The following is a 21,468-nucleotide window of genomic DNA, read 5'->3' as shown; positions in this document are numbered from 1 at the left end:
GTTCTCAGTCTCTGTACCCCAGTTATTCAAAAAATTTTCCAGGAAAAAAAAAAAAAAAAGAACCTAAGACAAGATTTACCTTCCCAATATTTCTATGGTAAACATAAAATAGTTTTCTTTGTCAAGAAAACACTAGAAAAACAGCACAGCAACCAAACCTTTAGGTCCCTTCAGATCACCCTCAAGGCAAATTTCTATTCAAGAAACTATGTGATAACCTCCTCCCTCCATAAAATGAGCATATCCCTTCCCCCATCCCCTTTTCTGGCTTCAGGATAGTGCCAAATCCCCGACAATTTCTCTTTCCCCTTTATTTTGGAACAAATCGGTAATATTAAATCCTTAGAATTTCCCACATAATGGAACTTCTATTTCCCCAGCCGTTTTTAATAAATTGCATTTCATGTAGCATTCAATAACAAACTGCCAGGAAATCTGGTTGTATCTGTTAATACAAATTTGCCTTTAAAACAATTTTGCTTGAAAATGCATGATAAAGTTCTGTATCTACTGATAATATATTTGACTTTACACATTTAGAGAGTTTCGAATCAAGACAGGGATCCTGCCTTAAACCGTAATAGACAAACAGGAGTCTCACATACCTTAAGAAGATCTTTGTAGAGCTCTGGGTACAACATTGCAACTTCAGATTTAACATCCTTGTCCAGGACTAGAGAAAACACTGGAAACATCGTGTAGATTGTGGAATAGCTGGGAAGAAGGTAGAAGACCAGTAAATTATCTAAGGTGTAGATGAGCAAACAGAAATGCTAGTCTTCAGAAAGGAAATACAGTATTCTTGAAGTGCCAAATGACGTAAGTATTATAAAAACTCACAAATGGAACACGCCAGAGTTTTGCATGTAGGAAAAACCTGCAGGATTTGCTTTTTGAATGGCTTTTGATTAGAAACACTCATACACAGATGACTGGTTCAAGTATTGCAACCGGTGTTATAGGGTTATTAATGGAGCCAAGGACAGACCTGTCTCCACCCCAAAGTTTGCTCTGCAGTTCAGGCTTGATCCTGTTTGCATCAGGAGGCAGTGGAGATGAATTTGCTGTTTGTTTTTTTTTTTTTAATTATGCACTCAAAAGCCTATAAAGTCATGGGGAAGTGTAGTCCCAGGATATTTTAGGCAGGAACTGATTCCTTCTGTTAAGAGGTTGGGTTGTCCCCCCTTTCTGATGCTGTCAGGAGCTGGGCACTGGCTGTCAGTGCTGTGCAGGCACCGGAGCACGACGACTGTCCCTCTGCTTTTTACTAGGATCGAAGGAGCGCTTCCTGGAGGACGGCTTGCTTCTCGTGTTTTGAGTGTGACAAACTGTCCTTTTGGAAAGGCTTCTAGAAGGACGTGTGCTGCCTTGGTGGCTTTGCTCCGTGCAGAGGAACAGAAAGGGGACACAGATCACAACCATCTTCTGAAGCAGTGTTGTGAAACATGCAGAGTGAAGATGCGCATGCCTTGCGTGTTAATTAGCTCAAATCTATTCATTAGGCACAGGTTTTCCACACTAATAGTAAAATGTGAGCTCTTACCCAATGATGAGAAAGCCTTGGTAGAGAGGAACTGAAGCGAAGTAAAATACTGATGAGAAAACAGCCTAGAAAAGAAAAGAAATAAGCTTTTCAGGCGATAGGTACTGCAGTAAAACTAACAGCTTAAAAATAGACTCTGTTCAAACTGGAACATACTTGCAGTGGGTTCTCCAAATTCCTGAAATGAAGACAGAAGAATGTAATATCAACCCTTTTTATTCCTACGCAAACCTTGGATGAAAGCTATGTTTAATAGCAAACACTGGAGAGCTGGACTTGGAAAAGTTTTTGTAATGTAATTCCACAGAAAAGAACATAAAGAGTTTCCTCCAAAGCCCACTGGTTTGATCAAAGTCATCCAGATGTTGTGAAGGACAGGTGCACACTTATTTATGCCTTGATGATGCCTTCCCAATGTAAAGAGTAAACGCTCACTAATACGAACTCCAAAGTGTTCAAGATAAATTTTTTTTTTGTCAGAAGTTATGGGGTTTGTTTTCTGTTCTTGTTTTTAGCTGCAGACTGAGTTGGACTGTCCCCTGAGTTTTAACCTTTTGTCTCTATGCATCCCTCTCCTCTAAAAAGAGGAGAGGGGAGAATCATCAGCCTTCCCAAAAATATTAAGTGTTTTACTTAACAAAAACCCTAGTATTTTTAAGGAATATGTCAGTACGCTATAGCATGGAAATGCAACTCCCAAATAGCAACCTCTGTCCTTAACTGTAACTTTCACTCAAGTCACCACAGCTAAGAACGGAATTTGGCTCGTGAACTCATAAAATCTCTTTCAACACTTCCTGCCAACTGGCAACTGCATTTTTGTTACACTGAGGCTCAGCACACACGAACAATGTCAATTTGGTGAATACCAAATCTGTTTCTAAGGTTCCTTTTGAAACGGAGAGGAACAGACCACCTCCACGTTGCTGCGGCGAGCTGCTGAGTGCTTGGGAAGGTTAATACGTGCTTCAGCAGCCTTTGCGGCACGGCTCCTGTGAACACTCCACAGCACGCCCAACTGAGCTTTCGGTAACCTTTCCTTCAGGGTCTGAGCCAGGTCCTCCTCAGTTGCCTAAGAAAGGCCTTCAAATAGTGAGACTGAAGTTAAAACACACCCGAAAATAAGCACGCTTACTCAGCAGAGGCCTTGAGAATATTGCCCTGCTTCAGATTTTCAGTATTTCCTAGCGTTACTAAATAACAGCGATGACACACTGTGTGAAAGCAGTCATTTCTAAGGTTGAATATTGTTTGCCCAATTTTGGAAAAGTTGCTGATGTTTGTCCAATACCAGGAACTTTCTTATGTGTTTTCATATCAAAGTAACAGCTTTAAGTTCCAACTTTTCAGGAGAAGAAACAGTTGCGTCTAAAATGAAACACAGAACCTGTACTTTTTGATTTTGCTTTTTCAACTCTCCATTGGAAAAGCCCTCATGGCAGTCCATTTACCTGCATGGTACTGATGCACAGGCTCCTGTGGATTACAAACTGACTGAGAGCTGCAGACCGTTTGTAACTGTTCCTTCCATGCACCATTAGTAAACGACCCAGATGCTTAAACTGAGTGATAGAGAAATCGGCTGCAAGTGATGCCTGTTTTCCTTCCTGTAAGGAAGTAAAAGCAAGTAAAATCACAGTGAGATCATAGCGTTATTTGAAACAAAAAAAAAATTATATTATTATTTAGTTATTACTGACAGAATTTCCAAAAAAATTTGCAATGCATTAGGTGGGGGAGAGTATTACCTCAGCACTTCTGCCTTCCACCGTGGCTTTTAAGCAAAGAGCAAAAATATGAAGAGAATTCCCATTTGAACCCTGGCCTCCAATTCCAAGCAACTCTCTGGATTATGATTCACAACACGCATGTTAACGTGACACTCGTATCAAGTCAGTTCTGAACACAAATTTTCAGTCTCAAAAGTTCACTCAATTTTAATGTTTTGGCTCACTGCAAGCAGAGCCTTTCCACTGCCGCCAAATCCAGTCTTGTCATTCCAAGCAGCTCCACATGCAGGAACCAGAGCTCTAACCCAGAGTTTGCTTTCTAAACTAATATAACCAGCTTTTAATTGTACATGTAGGGTGTATCTTACCAGAGTAATTACAACTCCAGCATTTAGAGCATCTACGCATGATTAAAAAACACCAAACTAACCATGATGGTCCAAATTCAGGGAATCTGCCAAGAAAGACATAATGAACTTGAATCCTGTTAAACAGTAGTCTCCTTTACAGCCAAATTATTTTTCACGATAAGGCTGTTGGTCTGATGATTGTTCTTGTGGAAGCTTCTCATTTGCTTGCACAAATTTCTGGGGATTCATTTAAAAGTTAGTTGCAAACTAGCTCCTGAATTGCCATACGAATTCTTACTAAACACGAGGCAATCTCACCTTTCCTTCAACTCCAACACCACAGTCAGCCTCCTGAATCATGCTAACATCATTCCCTCCATCACCTGCAGATCAGAGCACAGAAAAACGACACCGGTAGTTAAGCAACAGAGGCAATTTGCAACCCCACTAAAGGCATCTGCATCAGATTGTAGTATTAGAAGGAACGTTTAACCCGATCAACAAAAGCAGGCTTTTGAACAGGAATAATGAATTTAAATTCTTTAAGAAGTTTTGTTTTGTTTTTAATAGACCCACAAGTTACTGATCACCTTGACTTGTAGGTGTACCGTTATACCTACAGTGCTGCAATAAAGCTCACAGATGAATAATGGCGCTTTATCTGATCAAGTTCAGGGAAAGATATCACCCCAAATATTTATGAGCAGTTGTTCAGTGAAGTTTCCAGATACAATATTTTATCTTATCAATCATCCCGCAAAACCACTGTTCCTAACTCAGCACTTCCAGGTGTTATGAGATGACATCGGGCTGTGTGCTCAAAAGAAGAAATAATAAAGACACACACAGAATCACACACACAGGATGGTCGGGGTTGGAAAGGACCTCTGGAGATCATCCAGTCCAACCCCCCTGCCAGAGCAGGGTCACCCAGAGCAGGTGGCACAGGAACGCATCCAGGCGGGTTTTGAATGTCTCCGGAGACAGAGACTCCACCACCTCTCTGGGCAGCCTGTGCCAGGGCTCTGCCACCCTCAAAGTAAAGAAGTTCCTCCTCATGTTGAAATGGAATTTCCTATGTTCAAGTTTGTGCCCGTTACCTGTTGTCCTACATGGTCACTTCTCCCTAACCAGTCCCTTACCCACTGCACAGGTGAGTTTGCCAGTCCTTTCCTGGAGCAATCGCACAATCTGGGCCTTCTGTGTCGGAGCACATCTGCAGCACACGACGGCAGGGCACTGGCAAGCCAGCTCCATGAACTCATACTCATAGAATTTCAGGCACATCTAATTGACAGAGATCAGAAGCGTCACCAACGTTTGTGCTACAAAAGTTTCTTTTCCAAAAAAAAAAAAAAAAATCCTAATTCAGGCACAGTGTTTGGGGGCTGTTCCTGAACAGCCTGAGGTGTTTGGAGCCTACCTCCAGCGAGTCGCCAGAAATAACAAGGGCGCAGTCGTGTTTCCGGCGGAAGGCGTTCAGCTCCAGATGGGCTTCTCCACGGTTAGTCACCTGTGGAAAAAGATGGCAACCGAGGAAGGGTTTGCTTCATTGGGGTGAAAAAGCAAACAAACGAGCCTCGGAGTAAAAGTAATAGGGACAGGCAACACACTGAGTTATTCAGAGCACACAGATAAACAAAGGCTCAGGGGATAGAAACGTGGGTCAAAAGAATAAGAATATTCTGTGTCTACTGTTGGAAAACAGTTGTGATCTCAGCACCCCTCCTGTCCCAGAATATGGGGTCCCAAACAAGTCTTGAGAGAGGGGAAGGCGGGTGTTACTCACTAGTCTGAATATATGGATGTCCTGTGTCCGTGTCACCAAATGCGCGTTCTTGGCTGTACATGTGGCTGTCTCTAACTTATCCCCTGTCAGCATCCACACCTAAAATCCAAATATTTAATGGATTAAATACAGAACTTAACAACCACGTCTGCAGGACATCTAGAGGTACCGCCTGCCAGTTCAGGCATATAAATGGACTGTTAGAATACATATATAAATTAGTTTTCTAAAAAATCCCTATTTTAAAACATACAAGAAAATTCTCACCGATGAAAGAAAGCAAAACTTTTAAAGAGGCCGAAACACAAAAGAAGTTACAAACTATGTATAACATTTTTTCCCACCTGCGATATTTCAAGATTCTGCTGATAAACCCACAAAATGCAAGCTAAAGAATGTGTATGCGTGTGTTAATATGTCCCACCCCAGCTATTTCTCCTATGCTGAAATAAGAGGGCCTTGCTGCAGAAAGATCCCTCATGGCCCTGCCTGAAATGTGGATGATGCAACTGGGGTTAGCTCACTGCTGATGTGTGCATCTGGAACAGACTAAGTTGGTTGGGTTGGTTTTGTTTTTTTTCTTATATTTTTCTTTTTTTTTTTAAATATACACTGCTCCTTTTATTTTGTGCTGGGGAGGGGGCATTAGAAAGCAATATCAGCAGCAATACCTTATTATAATCTGGCAGGGAATTCCCTCAACAGTGTAAATACATCAGAGTTTGTTTTGTTTTTTCCACCGGTGTTTTTATTCTTTCAAGACACTGACCAAGAATATTTAACAAAACTAAGAAAAAAAACAAACCCCAAAAAAACACACAAAGACTCACTTATTTGTTTAATAATCTGAGGTTGGAAAAAGATTTGATCTTAACAAGATGGTCCCTGTAATGAATTACAAAACTGCCTTCACTCTTGATTTACTTCTTGCATGCAATACCCTAACGAACATACCATTGCAAGGAGTGCTCAGCAGTGCCGCACTCGCTGTGCAACGACACGCTCCACACCCCGACACCGACTCCAGCCAAGGCGAAGAGAAAAAATGAAACTGCTTTGGCATAGGAGACTATGCCGCAGGGGGAGAAAGCCACGGTGCTGCCAAGGGGCTTTGTCTGATTCTGCTCATCTCACTTCTCTGCTGAAGCCCCTGTTGTTCACAGGGATGGCTCCAACCAGAAAGCACTTTTGGAAGCCTGTCCTAAGCCTTGAATTCCACCCAAACACACAGCCCTGCTTTGGACTCACCGGATGCCTCAATATTTCACTCACTTTGTTACTTAAAACAGAGAAACCACAAGCAGAACCTTTTACCCATTTTTCTTGCACAAATCCAAATTTTTAGTCCATTCCCCCCCCCAGTTTTTCAATTCCAGGATCTGACCGACAAGTTTTCAGAGAGATAAACTAAGGTTCCCTGTCCCAGTCTCAGATGCTGGAGACCAGAAAGCTGGAAAAAAAACCTGCGCAGTCCCCGATTCTCTTGGCTCAGACCCCCTCTAGTGGCCACTGAAAACACGTCTATTCCCAGCCCGCTGCTCCAACCCCAGCACGGCAGTCTGTGCACCAGAGACCAAACCCACCCAAACCTGTCTTGTTTCATGCGACCACCCGAAGGAAACAATTGCCCAGAAGCCTCCTGTAGCTACTCTCCTGCCTACGCACTCGGTCTCCCTGCACAAGGAGCCAGAGCACGTTGGGGGAAGAAAAGCACGGAAGGTGACATGCTTTCACGCGTTAACATTTACTACTTCCAGCATGTTCTGCTCCCAAAGTAATGTTTAAAATGCATCAGCCAGCCCCACTGTTCCCACTTGCAAAGGGCACCTGGTGAAACTTTTACCTTGACAGGGCCCCCAGACTGTCTTAATTTACTGTTTGTAGGACAGTGCCACATACTCCAGAGGGTGTACGTGTTCCTGCTAGGGGTAACATTAGGTAAGGCAGACCTTAATGCCAGCGTTTCTCAGCGTCTCCAGAGTGGGTCTGACATCCGTCTGCAGCTGATCCTCCACGCCAGTGAGACACAGCAGCTCCATCTCCATTTCCAGGCTCTCGATGACTGTGGCCACCTTCAGGGAGCGGTCGTGCACGCTTAGCTTCGCCTGGACGTAGCGTGCCTGAGGACAGAGCAGACACAGCCACAGTCACACACAGCCAGCCTGCAATTTTGTGGAATACAGGCTTAACCAGCACGAGGGTTAACCAGTCAACCTCCCTCTGTTAACTGTCATTCAGGGATGCCACCTGCAATGGCTGACAAACACGAGGTGCATGTTACAGAGTAAGGTGGAAGATATTTCAGGAAGTTTTTGTTTTGTCTCTGCCCTGTGCCAGCCGGGCACACAGCGTGTCCTTGTGCACACAAATGCACAGCAGCTGCTGAAGTGACACTGCAGAAAGCCTGGAAGTGCTCTCCTCGCACCACAGGTCTAACCATGGCTTCTGCAGCCAACACATCTACAAACAGGGCAATAGAGAATCCTAAGCATTTCCATTATCTCATCTCTGCATTTAACTGAACGGTTCTCCTCCTCATTTTGCCTGCCTGGGCTAAGCAAATTAGTGCTGTGTGTAGCGACCCATCTCACAAACCCCAAGCATGAAGCCCGCGTTTCCATGAAGCCCGACAGGGTTATATTCCGGTTGTTTGTAGTTTCCCTGGATGTTGGAACGTAACAAGGAAAGTTAAAAGCCAACACATTTCCCCACACAAATGATGAATATTTGCAGAATTTATAACCACAAAAGATTGTAAGGCAGGATTCAGGAACTGTTTTGGAGGGTCCTGGCTGGGATCCAATTTCATACATATCACTTAAAAAGCCACTTTGATTAAAAGAACAGCAAGACATTGAAGAATGACAATTCTAGCAGAAGGAGTAGGGAGATGAGAAGCAGCATTATCACTAGAGGTCTGTGAGAATCACTTCAGTGACTGTTTGTTTAAAAACAAAGAAAAAAAAACAAATAAAAACTTACTTCAAAGTCTTGATACTGCTCTTCCGTCAGAGACTTCTTGGCTACGACAAGAACCCTCAGGCCTTCCCGAGCCATGTTACCACACTGGAAAGAAATATCACATTGTAAACCATAAACTGCATCTCAAGTAAGATGATTTATGCACAGCATTGCAGAGATGGCAGTGTAAGATAGCCGGTTAAGAAAATAACCATCCCATTTGAGCAACCCCAGTGAGCCTATAACATCTGATAAAATGCATGATAAACCGGAGAGGAATAAAGGCGATCTACAATAGTTTGTAATCTATCCCAGCGATCAGAAACAAAAATGTCCTCTCTGCTACACCTGTGTGGCAAAAACAACCCCACTGATTTAATTTTCTCTGTCTTTAAGCAAAAGGACACAAGCCTTTGATTTATAGACTTCACATCTTTGGCCATAAACTCTTTAAAATAAGACCAAGGTATTATTACTTCTTTGAACACCAGGGTTTGGGCGTGGGGAGAATCAGTAACTGAAGCTACTGCTATGAACTCTCTGTCAACATGACTACTAACCTGACAAACGTATCCCAGTACAAAGCTGCCAAATGTAGTTTTGAAATCAGACCTTTCGGTCTAAAATAAACCCAAGCACAGGATCAAGCCCAGGACATGTTTGGTAATCTTGAGTGGCAATCAGTCTTGAGCAAAATCCATTTTATTTACAGGACTTATTCTGCACTAACTATGTTGAATTTGCCACCTGACTTCCTTGTTTCTGCATGTATGTATGGCTGAAGTCTAATCCAATGAACCGCCAAGATGATCAGTGACCTTCCGTCTCGCAGATGTTTTAGCAGTTATGCCCACTCTGCCACAGTCACGCGTTGCCCTGGAATGAGACAAGCACGAGAAACCCTCCGCACATAGGAGGGACAGCCCCATACCTCCTCTTCCAGCCAGTCGTTGTATTGCACGATCCCAGCCATCACCACATCAGCCCCCTTCATATAGAAGGTGATCTCTCCTGTTGATTCATCCTGTAGACAAAACCCAGAAAAGTCTAAGTTGGGCGATTATCAGCATATTTGGGATGGCCTCAGCAAGCTAAGTGATGAGTTTTCTACACAACAGTCAGAAAAATGCACGGGGTCAGGCTGAAGGTCCATCTGGCTCAGCATCTTGTCTTGGGGCCAAAAGGAGATGCCTATTCAATTGCAACTTGGTTACTCGCAGCAAGAATAACGCTTTAGACAAGGATGATCAGCTTTTTAATCAGCAACACGGCATCTCCATGCAGACACCTCTCAATCGTGACTGCATGTGCCTTTGGAATAACCTCTAGCCCTCACCCTTGAAAATTTATTTCATACTTACCTGAAACAGTAAAACAGATGCGTGAAGCTTAACAGTAAAAATCACTCTAATTTACCCCCTCTGTTACATTATATGGCATAAGCATAATTAAAGTTTATGCTTGCCACTGAAAGGTTAGATTGCTGCCTGCCTTATCTGATACATTACCACAAATTAAAAAATCCCTTCTAACCAGGCAGATATCTAAGGAGGTCACAGTTATTAGTATTACAAGCTAATGGAAACCCTGGCAATTTCCTCAAAGGAGACAAAACAATGAGTAAGGAACAAACTGCTCTGTAAACCAAGACAGCCACCAGGGATAGGAAGAAAATAAACTTAACACGCAAAACCAAAAACCCAGGAAGGTCTGGAAATACACAGAACGAAAGGGAAAAGTACTTTAGGAAAAGAAGAAATGAAAGAAAAGCACAGTGGACGCTTTTTCATCCTCATACTATTTAATATACGTGTCAACCTGTTCTGCAGTTATAGAAACTAGTGGTGAAGGTTCTCCCGCATGAAGAGTTTGAGTCAGCAGGTAAAAGCCTAATGTCCTGCGGCACTGGCGAAAGAGAATTTACTTGCATAGTGAAAAAAAGCAGTACCTGATGTGCATATGAAAAATGCAAAGAAGATAAAAGAAGCATTTTTGCTAGGGAAATTACAAAGTAGCCAAGGATAATGAAGCTGCTTTACTGAACATTTTTGCCAAGCTCAAAGATATTCACAAGGAAGATTCTTATAATCAAGCTTAAGCATGGTTTTCAATGTCCTGAAACGTGCAGCCTTCATATACTGATACCCACACATCCCCAAAGCAAAATGTGTGTCACTCTACCAAAACAATTAGAATCTGCTTAAATAAAACACAACGCTTTTGGCAGTAGCCAAAGGTAAAGGTTTATCTATTAAATTATTTGATTAAAAAGTGTCTAACAACATCTCTGTAGGAAACTGAATAAAGACTCCACTTCCCGTGCTGCAGAACTGGCTTAAGATAGTTTAGATTTTTTGTCCAATATAAATACTGTATCAGCTATCTCCTTGCATTAGTCATTTCCTCTCACCGAGTTCAATAGGAGGTTAGTGCGTTCTCATATTATGGTAAGATCACACTATAAATCTACACAGAGATTTGCCAGTTATGTTGTTTTGGAGAGGCATCTTTTTCCACCGTGGTCTGACTCTGGCCACGGTTCAAAGGCTTCTTTCAATTCCAGATATGACAATAGCACTATCTTTGCTTTACAACAAAGATCATTCCACATGGGTAAGGGGAAAACAACGCAAAGAAAAAGAAGAATGGAAAATATTGTGGTCAAACAAACAGGCCTTCTTTCAAGAAGAAGATTAAGTCAGTAAACAGTACGGTGAAGAGCGGCTGCTTTGGTAGAACAAGACTTCTTAGAACCGTAATAATCAGCTACAGAAATGACAGTCGATCACAAGTAAACAAGCAGATATTGCAAAAATATCGTAAACGAGGCAACATCTGCTACTTGTTTTCAATATTAACTACTACTTTATTTACTAAAAGTTACGTGTTGAAGGAGATCTTTTTATAGGAGCCAGAGCGGACAGGGCCAGCAGGGGAGATGGGCGTCTCTGCCAAGGATTTCAGTAACAGCTTTACTGGGCTGGACGCATGAATCACTCGCTGAAACTCTATACCCGGATTGTACAGGAAGCCTGGCAAGACAGTCGCAATGGCTCCCGCTAGCCGAAAAAAAAAAGGCAGTTTCTAAGAATGGGCAATATCTGTATAGTTGAGCAGAAAATATTACCATTTGAACTCTACTCACTACAATTCCGAGTGCAGGTTCATTCTGCAGCTTCTCCCTCCCCTCCCCGGCTGCCCACTGTATCTGTGGTCTTCTGGATACCTCACGCTACTTTCCCTCATTTCTGTTTTTTAAACAAGCAGCTCAGTTTTAGAAGACACACCAAAGTAGTAAACGCCTTGTAAGTTGTGGATCAAAACCAAGCAGAGTGCTTACACGTGCATACATGTATGTTTAATAAAAGACAATTCTACTTGAAAACTACCTATTTATAAACTGTTTTTTCTTGTTTTCTTTTTTAATGAAAATGAAAACCCTGCTCGAAGATATTATTTTAGAGCATACAGGAACATGACAAAGTAATACGCAGGGAGCCAGCACGTGCTGCTCACAACTTACGTCTGCATAGGGGATACAGGGAGCCGGTTTTAGTGGCTTAGCAGCAGCTCAATTGATGCAAAATAAATAACAAGCACAACAGAGAGGGGCCAATGCTTCTATTAACAGTATTTACCATCAGGATCTGGGCCTGATGTTACTCCCACTGACCACAAGTGGGAGTTTTGCTGGTTTTGACAGCAGCAATATTGTAAATACAGAAATGCAAAATAAGAAACCTTCTTCCTAAAGGGGGAGCATATAGATAACAGGTAATTTAAAAGGAATAAGCTTCAAATAAAAGACAAAAAAGAGGACTCCTTTCCACTTAGATGAAAAAATGCCAGGGTATCCACTTCTCTGCTAAGCATGTAAACACAATTTCTTGAAGTATACCCTGGCTTCGATGGTTAGCCCGCTTCTTATACCTTTGACAAAAGAGCACCTCCCCAAAAGTTTGCACTTACAGTAAGCAATGGGGAGGGAGACTGTTTAGTTCTCCCTCCCTTATTGCTAATATTTTTGTTCTAGGTCTTGAAAAGGTGGCCTGAAGTCTCCATGTCATTTTCACTATAAAAATAATTAACCTGAAGAATTCACACTTCCTGTATCTAAACAGATAATGCACTATACTTGTTGCAGCTATCCCACGCAGCACGAGACATTCGTGGGAACCCCGATGACTGTGTACTCTCAAATGCATTCAGTCGGATCTCTAGATTCACAGATTTAACACACTGATTACTTTGTACAAGCTCAGCCTACCAGACCACTTCAACGAACATTCCTGCCCTTGGGCATGTTTTAATATTCCAAATCCTGGAACAACTTGAAATACAGTTTTTTCCCCCCTACACTGTACTGTGGCGTGTGATCCAGAACTTAAAAGCAGTTCCTTGAGGAACAAGAGATCCAGGCCCAAAATACTCAGGTGTGATAATGCAAATACAGCCATCTGCATAAGTTTTAACAATTTTCAATCCTTCATGGGTTTGTGAAAATAATTATACACACATATTACAGTTCATCTTTATGACCAAATCTCTTGGTAATAGGAATACTGAAGTTCTCCATAATATTTGTTGCTGTTGAATACAACCACTGTGTTGCTCCATTTTACACCAACACGAAGTTGAGAATTGTCATGCTACCAAACGTCAGCCAATAAAGCAGACCAAATTCATCTCCTATCGAAGAGGCCTGCGTGTGCAACACTGGTCCCAACTGCTTCTAACTAAAACCAAAGGCTATTCCTCCTACTGTTGTAATTAAAAAAATACATGAGGCAGAGGGTATTTTTACACCCAGATACCAGATATTTCTTGATACCCCAAAATAAATATGCAGCAACTCAGTTTTACCACAAAGGACAAGGAGGGGAAAAAAAAAATTAATCTTACCTGTTCTCCCTACCCTAAATAACAAAGCTGCAGATCCCATGAAAGGATACAACAAATCATATCTTGCCCTGGATTATAGGTTTCATATTCATGTTTTAGATTCCTGGTACCAATTATCTGTCTGTACTCTCAGTAAAAAATAACAAGGATGTTATAATTATCTACAAAAGAAATATTCAAACTGCTTCACCTTGTTTTCTTTGCAGGCAAATGGAAGTGCCTTACCATAGCTGGGTTTATCTTACTAACATTGATTCTCTAGCACTATCTTGACAACTACTGATGATAACGGTGACAACTGATCTCAACTGTTTTTAACACCCACACTTTCTTCTTCTTTCTTTTTAAAGTAATTTTTTTCTGAGAGTCTGATCTTATATCGTATTTGTATATAGAACCAAAGTTATATGTACAATTTCAGCCGGGCACATATTTAGCATGCGAAGTGCCTGATGCTGATGATAAAGGTACTTGCACAAATGCACCTTTTGGCTTAACCTTAGCTATTTTCAAACCCTCTTCGTGACACCGTGTTCTCAGCATGGCTGCGGGCTACAGCGCAAAAAAAAGAAAATCTCCACAGTTCCCTGCAGCTACAAGTGCCTCCTCCTGCACTGCTGTACTTCCATGGGGTCTGAGAGGAGTTTTGATGCCTGGCAGAGATCTGGGGAGCCCTTCCACAATACCTCTAACAATACAATATCCTAAAGTTATTTGTGGCATCGGTCTAGGATCCCCTCCTTCCTCCCCATCTGCTGCCATCTCCATCACCCCCTGTTGTACCACCACAACTGCTCTGGAGATGCAGTACAAGCCGGACCCGTGAACCTGTTCGGGTTCCTGCTCCTGGCTTACCCCGAGGGGGAAAAGCACTTGTGACCTGGGCTGACTCACTGCCCCAGTCCACCATATAGCTCCCCCCAACATGATCCCCATGGACATGACAGGACGGGCAGGAGCTTTTGGATGGATGAAAAGACAACCCCAGGGACACAGAGCAAGGCTTCAAAGTCAGCTCAGCTTCCCTGAGATGCTGCTAGTGCCTGCTCCCCTGGAGAGAGCAGTCCTGCCCTTACCCGGGCTCCTCTTACCCCTCGCTGTGTCAGCTACTGTGGGAGGGGACACAGAACTTGGGTCCCAGGGTACAGGGTAACTGTGATTACTTCTTTTGCTGGCTTCAAAATTTCCTGAAACAGCTGCCTTACCTGAGAGATAAAGTGGCATCTCTGCTGATTACCAAAGCTGTTGAGGCCACAGACAGCCAAAACATTCAGATTTTAGCTCTCTTCTTCTGCTCCACCAGTCCCTCCTATGTCCTCTTCCACCTTGCGCTTATAGCAAAAACTCCCTCCCAACATTTTCCAGCATCCCCAGGGCCCTCAGTTTCACAGTAGGAGGGAAACGCTTGAGCTCCCTCTTCCTTCCCAGCACCATCCTGGAGCCTCCATTGCACTGCCAAGGACGTGCTTTCACGGCTGGTGGCAGCGCTGCTTGAGGGACTGGCTGCACACCCATCCCCAGCCTGACACTGCGCCCAGCAGTGCCCTTCAGGAACCGGTGTGTCAGACAGGAGGTGTACGGCTGAAACCCAACCAGAGCACACGATGATTTAAGAATATGAGCGGGCAGGAGCGGCTGGTGGAAGACGGAATCTTAGGCTCCTTGTTATTTTGAACAAGGGACCAAAGATCAAACTAAAGATGTCTCAGGGCACTACTGCACTTACTGCCAAATATGGCCAAGGAAAAGGATGACTCACTAAACAAACCTGGTAATGAGATGCTATTAGCTCAAAACAGAGAACCAGCTCATAGCCTGAGGCAGGAGAGACTGCAAAACTCAGCCAGGAAGAACAGCACAGCTGAGAGCAAATGTTTTATATGTTTCACGTTGCGTTAGCCAGAGACGCACAAAGACATGAGAGCTTACCCGATGCCACTTACCCGAACGATTATCCCCATGCGCTTGCTCTCATAAGTGAAGGGGAAGATCTGGAGGATGGTGAAGTTCAGGATGTGGCCACCCGGTGTCCTCAGCTGCACGGAGGACTGGTCTCTGCCCACCAGCGTTAAACCCACACTCTCCGTCCACTGTACCAGGGCCACCTGAGAGGAGAAGGCCATGGTGAGGGCGGCCAACCCACACCATACCTCCCCTGAGGGGACAGCGGGTGGGGGCTGCAAAGAAGTTCATTAGTCATTAATGGTATTATAGAGTGGATCTGTTCATATACACGGGTGCTCCTATGTAGCTCATTCTAGTGGACTCTTCCCAAAGTTAGAAGCTTACTTCCAGTATTTTTGGAGTTTGGGCAGCCCAGCTCCTGTCTGATTCAGCTGCCCGGCTGTCCCAGACTCTCAGCAAGAGGTGGTCGGCTCCCTGCCTTCAACTGTCATGTCCCGAAGGACAACCCTTCAGCAAGGGCAGGCACAAATACCCTCCAACCCAGGCCTGGGGTGCCCAAACCTCTGCTTGGGCACATCAGGTAAATCTCTTTACAAACACTCACTTTTTGAATGTGCTATTTCCCAGCTTGCTGTTTTTGAAATCAAGAATTCAAAACAAAGCATTCACCCTGGATTTACAGCATCAAAGCCAGAAACACTAATGCAGAGCATTAAAAATTCATATTTTAAAAGCAAACAAACAAAATGAGCTGTGTTATACTCTATCTCTTTGGTAGTAACAGTTCATCAACAAATTTCAGCCTCCGCACTGATCAGCAAGATGGTTGAAGGCTGGGTCACAGACCCTTATTACCAGAGAAGAACCCGTTCTCCCCAAACATTGGAACAAACAAAATAAAAAACCCCAAACAAACCCCAGATTATTCAAGGCACACCGCAGAACTCATTGAATTGAGCTTCTCTGAGTATCATTTTGATTGCAGCTTCTAGTATTTAAGGACCCACAACGCTTAATTCCTTACAAGCTTTCACTAGATTACAACCAGAGTCACGACACAAGACCAAAGCCTTCATTTTGCTTCCCTTTCGATCCCCCCGGAATCCCCACCTCCGCTGACACATCCATCTAAGACCGAGCCTGCTGAGATACGGGCGTTTAACTCTAGAAGCTGTCCTGGCAGTAACGGATGGGAGCAGCAGCTGACATGAGCCCATGTATCACTGGCCTCCAGAAAGGATCAAGGGATACTTTCTCCAAACTGACACGAAATACTGTAAGTATTTTATGGTGACATTTTCAAAGGCACGGGATTGCTGGGCACGTGGTTGCTGCTGACTTGAAGGTTAATTATCCCTTGTGCCTTTCAGGTTCTGCCTTTATTGCCTTAAGTGACCACAAATACCTTAGACAAAAATGTAATTTATTTTGGGAAACCACATACATGAGATACAGATAAAAATGGAACCTATAGATACTTGCATTGAGTCAAATTTTTACTACATGAATTGATTCAATTGGGTCTAACTGAAGAATCTTAGGTCAACTCAGCTCCCTTTCATCCACAATTAGGCTTAAGAGACAACCTAAAATAAATTTTTCTTTCATAAAGTAGTCTTAAATTGACAGATAAAAACAAATTAGTTGAGTTGGCTTTGCCTTGAAAGACCTTTAAATCAATTTGAATCAATATTTGGTTTAATATTAGTAAGTTTTTGCAGGCTCATTCACAAAGCTTACAACAACTCAAAGGCTCTTTCAAGCTTATCTTTTTCAAAAGTTTCTTCAAGCCATCCTTAGTGCATTAAAGTGTGCAGTTAGATAATCTTCCTAACAGTCTCCCAGAGCAGAGATGGAGCTTGGGTTTCTAATACTCTGGTTAATAAATAATTATTGAGAATTTTTCGCAGCATGATGTTATGTGACGTTCAGCGTGCGCAGCACTGGTTGTTGATTTGCCCATGTTGGTAAACTGCAAATGTTGAAGATACAAATCTCTGCTCCCAGCTCCTTAAAGCATCTCCTTTGCGACTTACTTTCACAAACACCTCCTCCCTCCTTCCCTGCCAGCGCCTCATTTAAATCCTGTGCCAGAAAGTATTTAAACCTCCCAAAAGCAAAGCCCTGCGCAGAGGAACAAACGGACGAGCAGCACGTCAAGAGGTGCTACGTCGTGCACATGACGCGCTTCAAACTAACTGCACCGCATTGTGCAAGGCCAGTCACTTCGGCTGGCCCTGAGACCATGAAAAGGTTCGTCAATGGAAGGGGAAGAGTAATGAAAGAAATGACCCCTTTTCCATGCTGCTTCTGAGCAGGCATGGGTCCTGTCGGCCCTTAATGGCCCTCCAGGTGGACCGCATTCAGCACCAGAGGGGAAGTGGGGCTGACCCCTTTGAACATGCCACTTCCCAGCCTCTGTAGTACTTAATGAATAATTACCGAGAGGGAAAGTGATATAATTTTGAAGTGTTCCTATCAGATGTACTAAAAGCATTGAAATTACCGTCCCCATTCAATAGGCAACACAATGGTCCCGGCCCCTGGGAAGTGCCACGGCACTGGCAGACAACACAAAGCGCCGATGGCTCTTCGGCAGGGTCTGGGCAGCCCGGGACGGGGAGCGTGTTCCCAGCTCGGTGCTAGACGGGAGAGCTGTACTCTGCACCACCCAAACAGTAACTGGAGGCGCTCTCCATCAGAGCAAAAAGATGAGAAACATTCAAGATGCAAAATCAGCTTAAATCGAGGAAATTTAAGCAGGCTTGAAACTCCTCATAGGCCTTCAAGAGAGCCCATGCTGAGTGATGAGGAGAAATCAGTACAGTCCCTGACTGCACTCCAGGAGACTGCGGCTCCATCCAGGCCACGTCGGACACAGAACTGAGCATTACAAAGCAGAGCAGCTACAGCAGCTCAGCACACTATCCCCCAAACTTTGCTCTTTCCGACAATTAAATTACCCAAGCCACCACTGAAGTGGATATCGACTAATAAATTTCACTCTAAAGAGACAAATTGATCCTTCTGTGCCATGAGTTGCTCTACAAACGTCCCATTTAGGGTTGCCTAGGCAGACAGACAACAGGCAGAAACCAATTGATCGGTGCACCCTTTCATGTCCTGGCAGCTGCGGTGGGTTGTCAGGGTTAAAGACTGTTTGCCCAGGAATCCCAGGCGCTCTTATCTCTGATCAGATTATATCTATTTCATTTCCCCTGTTAGTTACTGTATGGCTACAACTGACACGCTTGCAGAGCCCCAAGGCTGTAACCGATATCTGAATAAAGATACTTCAAGACTTCTAAATGGCAGTGTGCACAGGAAACAAATTTAGGAAATCCTGCTTTCTGTTACAGGAAATGAATCCTATGCCAACTGGTAGAAATTACCCTTGCTGTTAAAGTAAAGAGAATACAAGTTTTTGTACTCATTTCATAAACTGACCTTCCCTGCCATGGCAATATTTTATTGATATAGGATTTCAAAGGCTGGCTTTAACAGGAGTCCAAAGCCGTTCCCCTACAGGGAATGTTATTTAACAGCATCACTCTTTTCTCAAGGACTCGACTTGTGCTGATCCTGCATTTTGTACCATCTAGTATGACATACACCGAGCATGTCTAAACAATATTTGTATATCTAAGACCTACAGACAAGATTTCCTCAGTGCAGCAAAGCATATCTGATTTCTGAACCCACTGTAATTCTCTACTTAAGACACCGCAAGAAAGGAAAAAAAGAACTTAAACAATAATCTTGGAAGGATTAGTTATCATGCTATAGTAAAACAAACAAATAATAATCCCTTGGGTATTTGAGACAAATTGCTGCATAAATATTTTAAAGACAGAACAGTATAAAGCGAAAAAGGAAAAGAAAAATCACCGACTTCACTATATATCACAGTATATATGTAAATAAACAGAGGATCTGTGCAAAAATAGCCAGTAAATGCTTTAGGGAAAAAAACCCTTAAATGCAAATCACAAAAATTCCCATCTGGAAATAATTCAGAACTTGTTTCAGTCCAAAAGGCAGCTGATTTCTGTAAGCTGTCTTTACAGGGGAGAGCAACACATTGGAGGAGAAACGCAGGTAAGCAAAACACTGACCTAGATTCTGTGGTGGGAGAGGACACACAAGCACACTGCTCTCCAGCTCCAGAGCCTGGGAGGAGGAAGTGCTTGCTGTCACCGTAGGCACGTCAACAGAGGAGGGGGGAAAAAAAAGCTTTTGTATAATACAGACAAGAACACGTTATATGAAATGAGTGAATTGCCTACACTAGAGGGAATATTCTGAATGTACATGAAGTGTGGAAACTAAATTCCGTGTGTCAGTCTTTCATTAATACATCCAACAATTACAAAATCCTCACATAGCCAGGCTAACGAATAAATTTATTTCTATGCAAAACAATTTCTCACCTCTAACAATGAGGAAAGCCAGCTTCTCTTTTGATGTCAAAGGTGAAAAGGTTATTATCAGAGGCAAATCTGTTTTATTTGGGGCAATAAATGGAATAACGCTTTGAATATAGTCAAATGAGTGATCTGATCTCATACTGTCAGTAGGATTCTTGTGGAAAGTTTTGGACTTCAATCTCTTTCAATGGCATAGAGCATGTGTAATTGTACAAATTAATAGAAAACAAATTGTTTTACCTTGGTTGCACTAAAGATGATGTACCCAAGAAGCATAACCAATACATGAAACCACATTTTATTCCTCCTGTCTTTGTCACAGAAGGAAAGAACTTCGAACAATTTTGGAAAATTTTCCAAATTTTGCAGAGGGTGGCAAAGAACACTTTATTCTTAAGTCTTGTATTGAACCTGGTCTCTCAAGTGTTCAGTACAAGTCTCCAGTGAGTCTCTGGAGAGCTGTAAAGTTTCTCTCTACTGAAGCACCCTGCGTCGCCCTGGCTGGACTGGGTGCAGGCAGAGAACTGGCAGGGCACAGCTTCGCTCCGGGACAAACTCTTGTGCACTTCACTCACGCTGCAGGATTAACTGGGGCTGTGGGTCTGTCCCGTCTGCATGGGACGGGGTGTGTTCTGTGTTAGCAGTGCTACCCAGCGTGATTTACAACTTTTCACTTGGTCTGGAAGTTGCAACACCTTGCAGATCAGGGGCAAGCTGATTTGTGGGAGTGCTCTAACCCCCTCCCACAAGTTGTCCCCCTCCAAAACAAGACAAGATTGCCTATAATTTACCAAGTGTGGTCAAAGGGACTCATGGCATTGAACTGCAAAGGTGCATAAGTATGAGCAAAACTCTGTGATACAGAGGCTGATGTAACAGTCACGTGCAGCTCTGCAGCTTCAGGCAGAGAGACAGATTTGCCTGGAGTATATCAGCTAAGAGGGCACTTATAGTCTATTCATGGGTTATCAGTGCAATAAATGCATTAAAATATTATCCCCTTCACTAGACTGGAGTACTTTCACCAAATATTTTTTTCTGCAGCAACAAGCTAGATCATATTTATGTTTTTATGCATCCAACTGGATACTGACCTCATCAGGACTGGAAGCCTGGTACACCCTGCAGGAGTCCTCGTAGTGTCTCTCGGCTTCAGCCTGGTCCGTCACCCCGTTGGACTCGTACACCGGCGTCACATTGTGGCACAGCGCGATCGCCTTCACCGCCTCGTGCACTCGGCTGCTCATGGTTTTACGCACCTTGGTGGCTAAGGTAAGGCCCTTCACAGCAGGAGGGTCCTGAGATTGCTTATAAAAAAGGAAATAGAATAAAGTCTTCTTGCAGGAAAAAAAAAAAATTAAGTTTTTACTTCAGTGAAGTAAAATGTAGCAGCTGTGCAGACTCTTGTGTCCCCAGGAACGAGACGCACTCTTACACACCTTAACTCAGACCATCATTAGGAATATATTCCAGCATAACCAACTTCTTTCTCATTGTTACTGGTGGAGTAAAGTGCCCCAAAAGATTTACCAAAGTTTTGCAACAGTACACTGAGAAAAACACCCTTTGTTGCAGATCCACCAAACGACTGGTAAAAGATCAAAGTTGGACGACTCGGTGAAACCACTTTTTGCTCCACAAAAGACCAGTGGCTTTGAAAATAGTCAACTGGGTTTCACGTGCAAAAGAATATAATTGCTGAAAACAGAAAACAGATGACTCGTATGGACCTAGAAAATCTTAATTACATTCATTTAATTTTTAATACTATTTTTAGTATCAGAATGGGAGTCTTCAGATAATTGCACAATTACTAAATTATCCTGGTTGAAGAAGGGACACATAGTGATCTAGTTTCCTG

General features: G+C 43.1%; 1 protein-coding gene across 2 annotated transcripts in view; it reads right to left on the bottom strand.

Annotated features, from left to right (window-relative positions):
* Positions 1–21,468, bottom strand: part of ATP9A (ATPase phospholipid transporting 9A (putative)) — a 63,510-nt gene that overhangs the window by 8,687 nt on the left and 33,355 nt on the right. For both annotated transcript variants that reach the window (XM_054218210.1, XM_054218209.1), the window contains exons 14-25: positions 20,702–20,914; positions 15,219–15,380; positions 9,305–9,397; positions 8,395–8,478; positions 7,362–7,532; positions 5,413–5,511; positions 5,047–5,136; positions 4,766–4,910; positions 3,942–4,006; positions 2,995–3,150; positions 1,544–1,608; positions 606–714 (exon numbers count right to left, since the gene is read on the bottom strand). In XM_054218210.1, coding sequence (XP_054074185.1) covers positions 606–714; positions 1,544–1,608; positions 2,995–3,150; positions 3,942–4,006; positions 4,766–4,910; positions 5,047–5,136; positions 5,413–5,511; positions 7,362–7,532; positions 8,395–8,478; positions 9,305–9,397; positions 15,219–15,380; positions 20,702–20,914 — 1,452 coding nt within the window. The remainder of the gene's footprint in view (positions 1–605; positions 715–1,543; positions 1,609–2,994; positions 3,151–3,941; positions 4,007–4,765; positions 4,911–5,046; positions 5,137–5,412; positions 5,512–7,361; positions 7,533–8,394; positions 8,479–9,304; positions 9,398–15,218; positions 15,381–20,701; positions 20,915–21,468) is intronic.

The sequence above is a fragment of the Rissa tridactyla genome, chromosome 12, assembly GCF_028500815.1.
Source record: "Rissa tridactyla isolate bRisTri1 chromosome 12, bRisTri1.patW.cur.20221130, whole genome shotgun sequence".
NCBI classification, from domain to species: Eukaryota; Metazoa; Chordata; class Aves; order Charadriiformes; family Laridae; genus Rissa; species Rissa tridactyla.
Note: the sequence above shows the minus strand (reverse complement) of the source record. Positions and strands in the feature narration are given on the sequence as shown.